The 15,605-nt window shown below is 36.8% G+C and overlaps 1 protein-coding gene across 1 annotated transcript in view; it reads left to right on the top strand.

The window, feature by feature from the left end:
* The window catches only part of PKHD1 (PKHD1 ciliary IPT domain containing fibrocystin/polyductin), a 466,767-nt gene that overhangs the window by 64,170 nt on the left and 386,992 nt on the right, over window positions 1-15,605 (top strand). Inside the window, exons 27-28 of the mRNA XM_029945445.1 lie at window positions 9,657-9,787; window positions 12,173-12,308. Coding sequence (XP_029801305.1) covers window positions 9,657-9,787; window positions 12,173-12,308 — 267 coding nt within the window. The remainder of the gene's footprint in view (window positions 1-9,656; window positions 9,788-12,172; window positions 12,309-15,605) is intronic.

Here is a 15,605-nt window from a genome sequence, read left to right as displayed (position 1 = left end):
GAAGATGTGGTATATATATATACAATGGAGTATTACATGGCCATGAGGAAGAATGACATCTGGCCATTTGTAGGAAAGTGGATGGACCTTGAGGGTGTCATGTTAAGCGAAATAAATCAGGCAGAGAAGGACAGATACCATATGTTTGCACTCATAGGTCTAACAGGAGAACAGGAGAAACTTAATGGAGGACCATGGGGAGGGGAAGAGGGAAAGAGAGATGGGAGGAGAGAGGGACGCAAAACTTGAGAGACTATTGAATACTGAAAACGAACTGAGGATTGAAGGGGGAGGGGGGAAAAGAGGTGGTGGTGATGGAGGAGGGCACTTGTGGGGAAGAGCACTGGGTGTTGTATGGAAACTAATTTGACAATAAACTACTTAATAAAAAAATAAATTTTAGGTGTTTTGGTGCACCTAAGGACATGGATTTGTTCCTGGTCCTTCAGTAATATTCTTCCCCAGAACTGTTTGCAACATCAGGGTTGGGGGTTTTTTGCTGTCCTCTCTCCCATCTCTCTTACTGTTCTCTTGCCATTTTCTCTGTCTTTGGTTGTTTAGTAGTTGTTAATTCAGCTCTCAGTTCTTCTTTAGGAGGAATTGTTCTGTTAATAAGTGTAATTTGGTATGTTCTCTGGAAGAGGTGAGTTCAGTCTTCCTATGTTGCCATCTTGAACCAGAAACTATCGTCATTGTGGTTTGGATTTGCACTTTCCTAACTACAGATGTTGAGTATCTTTTCATGTCCTTATTAACCATTTGGAGAAATGGATATTGAAATCCTTTGGTCATTTAAAAAATTGGGGTGTTTCCCCTTTTAATTATTGAGTTATATAGGAGTTACTTATATATTGTGGATAAGAGTGTCATATATATGAGCTGTAAATATTTTTTTTTCCATTCTGAAGTTCTTTTAATTTTCTTGATAGTATTCTTTGTAGCATAAAGGTTATTTTTTAATTTTTAAAAATCTCAATTGTGTAGTTAACACAGAGTGTTATATTATTCCTGGTATTATACAATATAATGTTTGAACAATTCTATATATTACTGTGCTCATCATGATAAATGTACTCTCAATCCCCTTCACCTATTTCATCCATTTCCCTTTCCCTTTCCCTCCTCACTTCACTTCTGGTAACTGTTTATTTTCTATAATTAAGAGTCTGTTTTTTGGTTTGTCTTTTATTTCCTTTATTTGTTTTGTTTCTTAAATTCTACTTATGAATGAAATAACATGGTGTTGGGGGCCGCCAAGTTTTGGCCGCCTCAGGCAAGGACATATCGCTCTCCAGGGAGCAACCAGAAAAACAAGATTTACATCTGGAGGCTAGGAGAGTGCATTTCCTGGTCCAGGATTCAGAGACCGTCATACTGAGCCAGACGAAAAAAGCCAAAATGAACAAAAAATCAAATCGCATTTTGGATTATGCAGCTCTAAGCTTCCCCTCCCCAGCATTGCAGACGCAAGTCTGGGCACTTCTTTTTGATGCTGTGTCCGAAGTTTCAGTTTCGGTTTCCCCTTTCTCTAATATTCATTTGACTCTGTTACCTGGCAACCATCCTGGGTCAGTTCCCCGCCCCAGACCCTATATAAGAGTGAATTGTTTTCTTAATAAGGGGGGCTTGATCAGAAATCGCCTGTCTTGCCTCACTCTCTGTGCGTCCCCTTCCTGCCCTATTTCTCTCTCCCTCCCTCAGGAAAGAACCCGGAAGGATTTACAGCCCTGCTGGCTGGGGTGGGACACGACAACATGGTATTTGACTTTCTCTGAACTGGCTTATTTTGCTTAGCATTATATCTCTAGCTCCCTTGCAAATGGCAAGATTTCATTATACACAGATACACACATATCCATTGTGTGTGTATGTGTGTAACATACCACATCATCTTTATGCATTCATCGATTGATGGACACTTGCTTTATTATAATGCTACAATAAATATAGAAATGCATTTGTCCCTTCAAATTAATGTTTTTGTATTTAGGTAAACAGTATTACAATTATTGAATTGTAGGGTAGTTCTATTTTTAATTTTTGAGGAGCCTCCACACTGTTTCCACAGTAGCTGCATCAGTTTGCATTCCCACAAACAGTGCAAGAGGTATGTTTTGTCTCCACATTCTTGCCAACACTTGTTTCTGGAGTTTCTTATTTTAGCCATTTTACAGGTGTGAGGTGGTATCTCAATATGGTTTTGATCTGCATTCCCTGATGATGAGTGATTGTGAGCATTTTTTCATGTGTCTGTTGGTCATCTTTGGAGAAATGTCTATTCATGTCTTCTACCTATTTTTAAATTAGATTACTTTTTGGTGTTGAGTTGTATAGGCTCTTTATATATTTTAGATACTAACGGTTTATCAGAGATGTCATTTGCAAATATCTTCTCTCATTCTGGAGGTTGTTTTTTAGTTTCGTTGGTTGTTTATTTTGCTATGTAGAAGTTTTCCATTTTGACTTAGCCCCAACAGTGTGTTTTCTTTTGTTTCCCTTGCCTCGGGAGACTTATCTGAAAAGATGTTGCTATAACCAATATCAGATAATAGAAAAGAGCACAGGCAGTAATGTATTTTTATGGTTTCAAGTCTCCCGTTTAAGTCCTTAATTCATTTTGAGTTTATTTTTGGTATGTGATATAAACAAATAGGTCCATTTCACTCTTTTGCATGTAGCTGTCCAGTTTTTCCAGCACCATTTGTGGAAGACTGTCTTTTTTCCTATTGCATTTTCTTGCTTCCTTTGTTGAAGATTAATTAAACATATTGTTGTGGGTTTATTTCTGGGCTATGTCTTCAGTTCCATTGGTCTATGTGTCTATTTTTGTACTAGTACCATGCTGTTTTGACTACTACAGTTTTAATGTAACTTGAAGTCCAGAATTGTGATACCCCCAATTTTGTTTTTCTTTTTTCAAAATTGCTTTTGGTGTTCAGGGTCTTCTTTGGTTCCATACAAATGTTAGGATTATTTTAGTTTTGTGGAAAATGGTTGGTATTTTGATAAGGATTACATTATATTTGTAGATTGGTTTTGTTAATATGTACATTTTAACAATATTTGTTCTCCCAAGCCATGAGCATGGAATAGCTTTCCATTTGTTTGTGTTACCTTCAGTTTCTTTTATCAATATTTTATAATTTTCAGAGTATAGATCTTTCATTTATTTCATTAAATTTATCCCTATAATTTTGTTATTGTGTGCAATTGTAAATGGAATTTTAAAAAATTTCTATTTCTACTTCATTATTAGTATATAGAAGTGCAGTGGATTTCTGTACATTGGTTTTGGATCCTGCAACTTTACTCAATTCACTTATCAGTTTTAGCATTCTTTTGGTGGAGTCTAGGGTTTTCTATATATAGTGCTCGATCATCTGCAGAGAGTGAAAACTTTACTTCTTCCTTACCAATTTGGATGCCTTTTATTCCTTTCTCTTGTCTGATTGCTGTGAGTAGGAACTTCCAGTACTATGTTGAATAAAAATGGCAAGGGTGGACGTCCTTAATCTTGTATCTGATCTTAGGAGAAAAGCTCTGAGGTTTTCACCATTGAAGATGATGTTAGCTGTGGGGTTTATATATATAAAGCCTTTATGATGTTGAGGTGTGTACCCTCCAAACCTACTTTGTTGAGAATTTATTTTAATTTTATTTATTTTGAGAGAGAGAGAGAGAGAGAGAGTGAATGAGAATATGAATGAATAAATGAATAGATGAGCAGGGGACGGGTAGAGAGAGAGGAAGACAGAAGATCCCAAGCAGGCTCTGCTGACTGAGCCACTCAGGTGCCCTGAGAGTTTTTATCATGAATCAGTGTTGTATTTTGTCAACTATTTTTTCTACATCTATTGAAATGATCATATGGTTTCTTATCCTTTCTCTTATTGATACAATGTATCATGTTTATTGATTTGCAAATATTGAACCACACTTGCATCCCAGTAATAAATCCCATTTGATCTGATAAATATTTTTAATGTATTGTTGTATGCAGTTTGCTCATATTTTGTTGAGGATTTTTGCGTCTATATTTGTCTGGATTATTGGCCTCTAGTTTTCTCTCTCTCTCTCTCTCTCTCTCTCTCTCTCTTTTTTTTTTTTTTTTGATGTCTTTATCTGGTTTTGGTATCAGAGTAATCCTGGCCTCATAGACGGAATTGGAAAGTTTTCCTTCATCTTCTATTTCTTGGAATAGTTTGAGAAGACTAGATACAAACTCTTCTTTAAATGTTTGGTAGAATTTACCTATGAAAATGTCTGATCCGGATTTTTGTTTTTTTAGGAATTTTTTGATTACTGATTCATTTTCATTGCCCAATGGCTGTTCACATTTTCTATTTCTTCCTGCTTCAGTTTTTCTAAGTTATAAGTTTCTAAGAATTTATTTCTTCTAGGTTGTCCAACAATTGACACATGATTTTTTATAATATTGTTTTTTAATCCTTTGTATTTCTGTGGTTGTTATTTCTCCTCTTGCACTTCTGATTTTACTTTTTTGGGTCCTCTTTTTGTTTTGATGAGTCTGGCTGAAGGTTTATTAATTTTGTTGATCTTTTCAAAGAACCAGCTCCTGGTATCATGGATTTAAAAAAAAATTTCTATTTCCGTTGGTTCTGCTCAAATCTTTATTATTTAGTTTCTTTTGCTTGGTTTGGGTTTTGTTTGTTCTTTTTCCTTTAGGTGTAAGGATAGGTTATTTGGGATTTTTCTTACTCCTTAAGATAGGCCTCTATTGCTACAAACTTCCCTCAGAACTGCTTTTGCTTCATTCCAAAGATACTGGACCATTGTGTTTTGATTTTAATTTGTTTCCACATAAATTTTGGAAATTTTGATTTCTTCTTTGATTACATAGTTGGCCCATTCATTGTTTTGTAGTATGTTATTTAACCTCCATGTATTTTTGGTCTGCCCAGACTTTTTCCTGTTACTTATTTCTATTTTCATAGAGTTGTGGTCAGAAAAGACGCATTGTATGACTTCAGTCTTTGTGGATTTGTTGAGATTTGTTTGTGGCCTCTTGTGTGATCTATTCTGGAGAATGTTTGATGTGCACTTGAAAAGAATGTGTCTGAGTATGTCTGTTAGATCCATCTGGTCATTCAAAGTCGCTGTTTCCTTGCTGATTTTCTGTTTGGATGATCTTTCCATTGGTATAAGTGGATTGTTAAAATCCCATACTATCATTGTATATTAGTATCTATGATTTCCTTTATATTTGTTGTTATGGGCCCAGCACGCTTCTGCTGCACCACTCTGCTTCCTATGTTGTTAATTGTTTTATGTATTTGGGTGCTCCTATGTTGGTTGCATAAATATGTACAATTGTTATATCTTGTTGGATTGTCCTTTGTTTATTAGAGTTTTTGTTCTGAAGTCTATTTTGTCTTTTTAAAAAATTTTTTTAATTGATTTTTGAGAGACAGCATGAATAGGGGAGGAGCAGAGAGAGAGAGAGGGAGACACAGAATCTGCAGCAGGCTCCAGGCTCTGAGCTGTCAGCACAGAGCCTGATGCAAGGCTTGAACCCATGAACTGTGAGATCATGACTTGAGCTGAAGTCAGGTGTTTAACTGACTGAGCCACCCAGGTGCCCCTGAGGTTTATTTTTTTCTAATATAAGGATGCCACCCCAGCTTTCTTTTGACATCATTCGTTTGCATGATAAATGTTTCTCTATCCCCTCAATTTCAAATCTGCATGTGTCTTTAGATCTGAAATGAGTCTTTTGTAGGCAACATATACATTTCTATCCATTCTACCCCCCACCTCCTGTCATAGGATTGTAGCATTTAGTTCATTTACATTGTTAATAAGTATGCATTTATTGCCTTTTTGTTAGTTGTTTTGTGGTTGTTTTTATAGATCTTCTCTGATCCTTGCTTGTTCACTTCCCTTATGGTTTGTGTAGCACGTTTGTGGTTTTTAATTTTGGTCAAGTCCAGTGTCTTTTTGTTGTTGTTACTTGTGCTTTGGTATCATATCTAAGTAATATCACCTAATCCAATGTCACTAAGGTTTTTGCATTTATTTTCCTGCGAGTTTTATTGTTTGAGCTTTTGCATGTAGGTATTTGATTTATTGTAATATTTACATATGGTGTGAGGTAGAGGTCTGTATTAGTTTCCTCAGGCTGCTTATCCAGGGAACACAAAGTGAATGGCTGAAACAACAGAAATGTACTGTTTCCGAATTGATTCCTTCTGAACCAGCCTGGGAAGGAGAATCTGTTTTATGCCTCTCCCCTAGCCTCTGGTGTTTTGCTGACAATCTTTGGTGTTCCTTGGCCTGCAGAAACATCACACCTATCCTACTTTAGTCTTAGTATGGTGTTTTCCCTGTGACTTTTCCTTCTTTCTTTTTGTTTTGAGAGAGGGGGGGTGCAAGTGAGTGAGGGGGCAGAGAGAGAGAGAAGGGGGCTCACCCGAAGTGGGCTCATGTTCACCTGAGGCGGGACCGAGCTCACCCCAAATGGGACTCAGAATTACCTGATGGTGGACTGGAATTTACAAACTGTGAGATCATGAACTGAGCTGAAGTCCGATGCTTAACAACTGAGCCGTTCAGGTGCCTACCCTTGTCACTCCCTTTCTTTCTGTGTCCAAATTATTCCTTTTTATAAGGATATCAGTCATACTGGATTAGGGCCCCACATTACAGTATGGCTTCAACATATGAATTTGTGGGGGACACAGCTTAACTCCAAACAGGGTCCAACTTCATTCTTTTGTAGGTGGATGTGTAGTTGTCCTATTTTGTGTATATGTGAAAATACTAGTATAAGTTCTTAGAGGTGTAATTGCTGAGTCAAGAGGTTATGTACATTTAAAGTTTTGATAATACCAAAATATTTTCTTTAGAGGTTTTATAGTTTAAACTCTGTGTAGCAATATATGTAATTCTATACTTACTACATTTTATTAACAGTGTATTACCAAACGTATTGATATATTTATAGAAAAATATTTCATTGTAGTTTTAACTTTGCATTTACTTGGTTGAGAAATTAAATACCTTTTCTTCAGTTTAAGAAGCATTATGTTTCCTTTTCAGTCACCTACTTATCTCCTTAACCCATTTTTTTTCTTAACATTATTTTAAAATGTTTGTTTATTTTTTGAGGGAGAGAGAGAGTGTGAGTAGGGGAGGGACAGAGAGTGAGGGAGACACATAATCTGAAGCAGGCTCCAGGCTCTGAACTGTCAGCACAGGGCCCTACGTGGGGCTCAAACTCTTGAGCCATGAGATCATGACCTGAGTCAAAGTTGGTTGTTCAACTAACTGAGCCACCTAGGTGTCCCAGGCCACGTTTTTTTTCAGTTAGGTTATTGTTCTTTCTTATTGATTTAAAGCACTTTTTATATATTGTGGATATAAGCTTTTCATACATTTGTCTGTTTACTATTTTATTAATTTTTTAATTTTTATTTTTGAGAGACAGAGACAGTGCGAGCAGGGGAGGGTCAGAGAGAGAGGGAGATACAGAATCTGAAGCAGGCTCCAGGCTCTGAGCTAGCTGTCAGCACAGAGCCCAATGTGGGGCTCGAACCCATGAACCATGAGATCATGATCTGAGCCGAAGCTGGATGCTTAACTGACTGAGACACCCAGGTGCCCGTCTGTTTATTATTTTCATAATTCATAAATATTATTTATTTATACACTAAGTGTATCTGTGTTTCTCTTATGGCTTTGGGATTTGTAAAATTGTCAGAATGGGCTTTCCATCTCTGAAATTATCTAAAAATAAAAGTTCTCCCATGTTTCCTTATTTTTTTAATGCTTTCCTTTTTTATATTTAAGTATTTGATCAGTTTGGAATTTTTTTGCTTAGGATGTGAAGTAGGATATCAGATTTAATTTTTTCAATACTATTTATATTATTTACTAAAGGAATAATTAATCTATTTTTCACTCATATGAAAATGGAATATTTATCATTTTCTATAGCCTCTTCTTTGGATTTATTTCTGAACTTCCTATTGTTACATTGATCTGTCTGTGCATGCTTTATAATCGTATTTTAATTGTTTTATATATAGATATTTTATTGTCTGGCAGAGGACCTCTTTGCTCTTATTTGTGAAATTTTGTATTCTGTCTACTGCTGTTAATTTTTTTTTAATTTTAAAATCAGGTTGTCTAAGTTAAAAAATCCTGTTTACATTTTTATTGGGTTGATATTGATAGTTTTATTTAGAAAGATATGCCACCTTCATGAATTTACTCTTTGTAACAATTTATTGTAGTTTCTTTTAAGTTTTTTTAAATTATATTTTTAATTTGAGAAAGGGAGAGAGAACAAGCAGAGGAGGAGCAGAGAGAGACAGAGGATCTGAAGCAGGCTCTGTGCCAACAGCAGAGAGCCTGATTCAGGGCTTGAACTCATGAACCGTGAGATCATCACCTGAGCTGAAGTCAGATACTTAACCTCTACTGAGCCACCGAGGTGCCCCTTTTAAGTTTTAATCCATCTGTTAAGTTCCTCGGTATCATTTCAGAGTTTTATTTTAAAATTTCTTCATGTTCTTGAATATTTGTCAACATTATTTTCAGATATTGTATTTTTTTGTTGCTATTGTAAACTGGCTCTTTTCTTCAATTCTAATCTCTAACTTTGAAGTCTATTGTAGTCTTGCCCTGAATCTTCAGGAAAAATTCACCTATTTAACTTCAGGGTATAATTTCCACCCCCCTGCCCCCACCCCCACCCCCCCGCCCCCGACCCACCCCCACCACATTCTCCTGAAAGGTTTGCATCAGGTTGGATAAATTATGCTTTGTCACCCTAACATGCTTGGGGAAGATAAGCTTGCTCCCGCACCTACTTCCCATTCTCAAGAGGTATGTGTCCCTGTTTGGTGGCCTCCCTGCCTCTCTTTATTCCCTTCTGAGGAGATGGAAGAATGTAATCATTACCCTCAAGAATATAAGTGGGCTTTCTGTTCATTAGCTTAAGTGCTGGTCATCCAAATGTGTGGCACAATATCACTATGATGGGTGCAGTGCTGCTTCTTACTGATGTCTGCAGCGAGGAGACGGAAGTTTCTGTGGTTGCTCTTCAGTGGTCAGTACAGAAATCCTGGTGGCCATGGGTGGTCATGTCAGTCGCCTCTGCACCATCATGGAGCTGAGAACCCAGAACCTAGTATGAAACCACAAAGCTGAAAGGGCCAAGGCTGTCATTTAAAGATGAAGGAGTGAGAGCCAGTGAACTCAGTAACAGTGCTACAAATGATCTGCTCAAAGTGGCAGTGATCTGCGGCCCTGACTCTGGGCCCCAACTCTTTGTCTCATGATGAGAGAATTAGCTGAAGGGGACTGGTGGGATGATATAAAAGTCCAGGGCAGGAGGAGTTTTCAAAGACCATCTGCTTTACTTCCCTGATTCCTGGCGGTATTTATCTGTTTTATTTTTAAAAATCTCTAGAATGTATAACTCCTTCTGTCTGCCCTCTACTCACCATTTTTGCTTGTTTCTATAACAGTTTATATATTTAGCATTATTTTTTAAATGCAGTTTAAGCAGGACTTGTGTTTTGATTAAGGAGCATCATATTTTAATTTTATTTTATCTCCCTTGTGGATAATTAACTTTTGTCTACCTGTACAACTCTTCATTCCATCTGGAAATGCTCTTTTTATTTCAGGAGGGCTCTGGGCCACTGTACAAGGCTCTGGTTTGGAAGATACAAGCCTGGTGTTATTTGGATCTCAGTCTTGTGCCATCAATATCACCACAAGCAAATCAAGAAAAATTCAATGCAGAGTTCCACCCAGAGTAAGTGGAATCTCGTCTCTGGGTGGGAAACATGATTATTAGCATGTAGTATAAGGTTTTTCATAAATCTTTTCTTTGGGATTAATTAACTAACATGACCTTGCATCATGAGAGTATGGCAATATTGTTTATATTGCCCATGCTGTTATAAAGTGGGAGGCTGACTCCACAAACAGGGTTTACAATCACCATCAGTTGATTTCTTTTAAAAGAAATCAGTTTAAAAGACTCCAGTTCACACTCCCAGTAATAGTGCCACAGAATAAACAAATTTATCTAGTATGTGTTTTGGGTGTTGATTTGCAAAATCTATATATATTACCATCTCATTTCTCTCTTTAGCAAGCAACAATGGCCGTTTTCACCAACAGTTTTGTTTTCTGGAATGGATATGAAAGCTGTAGCTTAGAAACTTCTAGAATGTCTGAGTTCTATAAAATACTTTCATAATTATTCCTGACTGCTTCCTTTTTCCCCCTTAAAAACAAGTTCCTTAGTTTTCCCTTTATTCTTCAATTAGTGCTATATCTTATAGCCTATGAGGAGATATGAGTCTACATTCTTCCTTGGTGGGTTGAAGACAGTTACACTCACAGTGGAAGTTGAAATTCAGGATTGACTTTAATGTCATCAACATTCTTAACAGATCCATAACCCTCAAGGATGACTGTTTATTGAATGAATAAAGATCCCTGGAAGGGAGGTTTCAGAATCCTCTTTGATGTCTGGCCTCACATTTTTATCTTACCCAGTTATTCAAATATTTTGAAATGTTCACATTTACATATAAACTGTATGGAATTCCAATACATAGTTGTGTCATGATTTAACAATTCCCTATTATTGGACATTGAAATTTTCAAAATTTCCTATTTTTTTTAAAAAAGTTCATTTATTTAAGAGAGAGTAAGAGGGAGGGAGAATCCACAATCATGAGATCATGACCTGAGCTGAAATCAAGAGTCAGATGCTTAATCGAGCTGACCCACCCAGTGCCCCTCAAAATTTCCTACTTTAAACAACAGACATTTGATCATCCTTGAACTATTTTCAAGCATATTTATTTTTCTCTAGAGAAACTGATCTAAATTCTAAAGCTTTTTTAAGTTAGTATCCAGTTATCTAAAATTTCTTTTTTAAAATTTTATTTATTTTTGAGAGACAGACAGAGACAGAATGATCAGGGGAGGGTCAGAGAGAGAGGGAGACACAGAGTCCAAAGCAGGCTCCAGGCTCTGAGCTGTCAGCACAGAGCTTGATGCAGGGCTCGATCCCATGAACAGTGAGATCATGACCTGAGCTGAAGCTGGACACTTACCCCACTGAGCCACCCAGGTGCCCCTCTTTCTAATTTGTATTCCCACCATCACTGTGTGTTTGATTTCTGACACTTTGGTCAACACTGGGTATTATTTTAATATGTATTTACTATTTTAAGGGGTAAATTTTGCATGGATTGGATTTCTTTTGCTAGAGAGAATAAGGCTTAAGACTTTAAATTTCCATCAAAGTTGTATATGCAAAGGTTAAAAGGAAAATAGTAAAACAATTAGGCCTGCCTACTCCTTGGCAACCTTTCCTCAAGTCCCCTTTTGGAAGCAACTCTTTGTAATTCCTTTGAATGCAGTTACAGTACCATTTATTTGTTAATGAATTATATAAGTATTTAAATGATGACATTTTTTCTTTTACATTTTTTCTTAGTTTCTAATTCATTTTCCTTGTATGTCTTCTCCATAATAAAAATCCTGTATCTTAAAAAAAATTCGTCAAAACAGTTATTCTTTTTCCTTTAAGTTGTTTGTTCTCCTGCTTCATTCTAATTTGGTGTTTTCTTGGTTTATTCTATGGATTTCATCTTAGCACTGCTCTTGATTTCTCACCTGGGTAGATTCACTGATTTCTGGATTTTGTATCTTTCTCTCTCTTTTTTTTCCCCCTTTGGCTATTGTTTATGTTATGAGGTCCTAGCCCAAGAAACATCCTAGGAAAGGATATGTGGGAGGGAAGTTTTCTGAGTACTTACATGTCTGGAATTTTCTCACAATTGTTGGATAGTTTAGCTAGGTATATATATCTTTATTTGAAATTTCAATTTTTTGCAGAACCAATTGGTGTGCTAATTGCAAATCATTCTTATTTTCTCTTTGATCAATAATAATCATGTCACACTTGCCTATTCTAAGTACTTGTCACTGTGTTTGGAGGGGAAGTGGAGAGGGAGGGGGAAAATAGCAGGGAAGGGGGAAGAGGGTAAAGATTTGAAAGTATCAGTATGCTTAAAATTTTTTTTCTTGACATTAACCTTTTAATTCTTTATGGACTTCTCTCATGTTAGTCTTATTTCCAGAAGTTTGATATTAAAAGTTTATTTTTTTTTTCCAGGGGAAAGATGGACCCATTGTGAATGTGACTGTGATCAGAGGGAATCATTCTGCAGTTCTTCCCATGGCATTTACATATGTCTCCTCTTTAAATCCAGTGATCATTTCTCTGAACAGAAACAGGAGCAGCATAACAGGTAAAATACATGGTACTGCAGCATCCTTTTATTTTTAGACCATTGATCTTATAAAGAAGACATACAATGGTCTCTTAATTATATTGAAGGTAGTATTATATTTTGGAAGGAAGTTATTTTTCTGAAAACTAGAACATTGCTATTTTCATTTTAGTCACCACTGAATAAATCTTAGATTGGTATTTTCTTCTGTAAAACTAGGACTATTTCCATCATGAAAATGACATGAAAATTCAAAGTTAATTCAGTATATATTTATTGAGCACCTATGTGCTAATGATAGCACAGACATAATAGACGTTAATCTTCACCACTAATTTATAGGATTATTATCTGTAATTTACAGGTAAAGAAACTGAGGAACAGGGAATTTAAGTAACTTGTCTCAGATGTTACCATTAGTAAGTAACAGAGCTGTGATTTGAGCCTAAGCACTCCGGATGCAGATTTCAAGGAGTTTACCATTCATAGTTTACAGTCAAATACCAATTTTTTGGCATCAAGCTCAATCGTAGTAGATGTTTGATATGATTAGAGAATAGGGTATTCTGATTAACCAAGAATTTTTATTCCTTGAGACATACTATGTATTAAAAAAGGGATTCTTTAGTGTAGAACTATGTAAAACAATTTAATCTTTCTTTGGTAATTCAGATGATATGGTGAGATTGATTCATAACAATTAATTATCATGTCATACTATATCAATTTGGAAAAGTACCAGGCAATGTGCCTTTCTGGTTCACTGAATGCCAGACAACAGAGAACTTATGGCAGCCATATCTAAGGATTTATTACAAAAAGCCAACATATTTTCCAAAGAAAAAACCTGGACTTAATTTTTCTGATACTTTAATTTTCCATTGCTGTACAGTACATAAATGAAGGGAAGTGTCCTTTAGCTTCTCAGTATTATTCAGCTCAGTTAGTTCAGAAGAGGAATTTGTTGCCTTAGGTGACCAAAGTGTGTAAAATTCCTTAGTGGTATAGATTCTTCCCAACAAAGTAGGAAAGAGAGGAGGGAGTTCTGTATTATATTCAAATTTCAGTGATTTTGGCCTTTAATACAATTTCCTACTTGTAATGAAAGAATAAATACATTGCATCAGTGCCTTAGAGGCATCTAGGATTAGCTTGACAATTGACCAAGAACCCAAGGGGTTCATGTAATTGACATACAACATGATGAATTATATGCAGAATTTATAGTTGAATTTAAATCTTTCTATAGGCAGGATAAAGAAGAACATTTAAAAAAATTTCCAAAGAGTGGTAGCCTATTGGGAAAGTCTCCATTGAAAGTTGGAATGCTACAAATCTCCCCCCAGGAGATGATGATGTTGATAACAGTGAAGCCAATATAAAATTGAAGAAAGAGAGGAGGGGGGAGGGGAAGGGAAAATGGGAGGAAATATCTCATCGGCAGAACCATTCGTGTGGGTTTTGCAGTTAGGTAGCTCTGGATCTGAATGAATCCAAGCTCAACCACTCCTTGGACAAGATGCCTGACTTCCTTTATCTTTAGTGTCTCTACCTGCTAGGTGGGAATAATTCTTTCAAAGTTATTGTGAAAACTGGAGGTAAAGTAGGTAAAAGTACTGAGCTCGGGAACCAACATGGAGTAAATTCTCCACAAACATTTGTTCAGTAAATGGCATCATTCTGCTAGATACTGAGTGTTACATAGATAAGTCAAAGATGTATGTTGTTGACAGCAGGCTGGGACTCATTTGCTCAAAAACATACTGATATCAAACTCAAATTTTTATAAAGCTAATTATTAAAAAGTGTTTTTGAGGGAGGGGAGGGAGAGAGGAAGAGAGAGAGAGAATCCAGACATGGAGCCTGATGCCAAAGCTCAATCCCATGCATGACCCTGAGGTGATGACCTAAGCCAAAATCAAGAGTCAGATGCTTAACTGACTGAGTCACCTAGGTGTCACACGTAACCAATTATTTTAAATATAATCCCCCCCAAACAGATTTTTAGCCTTTTAGAGTCTGTTCATTTTGCATACCCTGCAAAACTACAGTGTCTGCTAGTGATAGGTAAGATAAACTTGGGGGCTATAAAAGACTCTAAGCCATTGATGCCCTTTGGAGGTCTCCAACCTAGAGTCTCCTGCGAAGATTGGGCATCATCTGGGCACATAAGCCCCCTCTCCTTGTCCCTGGGGACTTCCTTGCCTGCCTTCCCTTCTGGGTGGTGGTCTCCTCTTGTTGCCTCTGGAAGGTCTCCTACTATGAGATTTTTGTACCCTTGCAAGCCTGTCAAAGAACCACCCAATGAAACTCCTTTTCATATTACTGCCACCTCATTGTCATGCCTTTTTTCTTGGTCCACCCTGAAATCCTTCAAAGTCACTACAGTGAGGCTTCAGGCTTCATAAGAGGAATGACATTGGACATGAAGAAGTAAGGAGAATGTGGAGCAAAAAAGAATGCCGTTAACGCAGGGCGTTTGAATGAGAATGTTCTAGGATATCTAACTTAATCCTTACAACACACCCTATGGGATGGGCTTTGTTACCATCTTACAGATGAAAAATCTAAGGCTATGAGAGCCCAAAGTGAGTCATTCAGACTCACAGGTGGGAAAGTGGCAGAGCAAGGATTTGCAGGTAGCCAGTCTTCCCAACACCCCACAACACCTTGTCTTTGACTTACTCTTTCACATAGCTTCTCCTCCTCCTCCTCATCTGATTGACTATGTAGGTGTGTAGATGCCTGCTTTGGAGTTCTCATATGTTAGCAGCTAAAGGAGTTTTAGAGATGCTTTAGCCTAAGCTGTGTCTCTGTGAGACACATGAGAGCTACATATATTTATTTCCTCTCTTGCCATTGTGAGCTTGATTTCTAGCTCTTGTTGAGACTCTGTTGTCTGAAAACTGGATTTCTCCTCTCCTATCTCTCCAATTAATCTCATAGACTGGAAGAAAGCGTTGATCACATCCCTTACTTGCTTAGAAACTTTTGGAGGTCTCTGCTCTCTCCTGAACTAGGAAAAGACCCCTTAGAATTGCTTTCTTGGTTTTTAGCCTTAGACTCCCTATCAACTTGACCTATTCTCATAGAGTACCTGACTATGTACATGTATCTGATCTTCCTGAAAGGCACCCAATTCTTTCCTTCTCTCCAAGGCACTGGATATTTAAATGAGAAAGTGCTACAAAAGACTTTGGGTAAAACTGTGAAGTTTTTAGAGTTGAGTCCTAAACACCGTACTCATTACTGCTTCCTCTGGGGATTTATTTTTCAAGTAGAATTTTTAAAAAAATATTAAAAAAATATTTATTT

The sequence above is a fragment of the Suricata suricatta genome, chromosome 7, assembly GCF_006229205.1.
Source record: "Suricata suricatta isolate VVHF042 chromosome 7, meerkat_22Aug2017_6uvM2_HiC, whole genome shotgun sequence".
Taxonomy (NCBI): Eukaryota; Metazoa; Chordata; class Mammalia; order Carnivora; family Herpestidae; genus Suricata; species Suricata suricatta.
The sequence above is the reverse complement of the archived record's forward strand: the minus strand, read 5'-3'. Positions and strand labels throughout refer to the sequence as shown.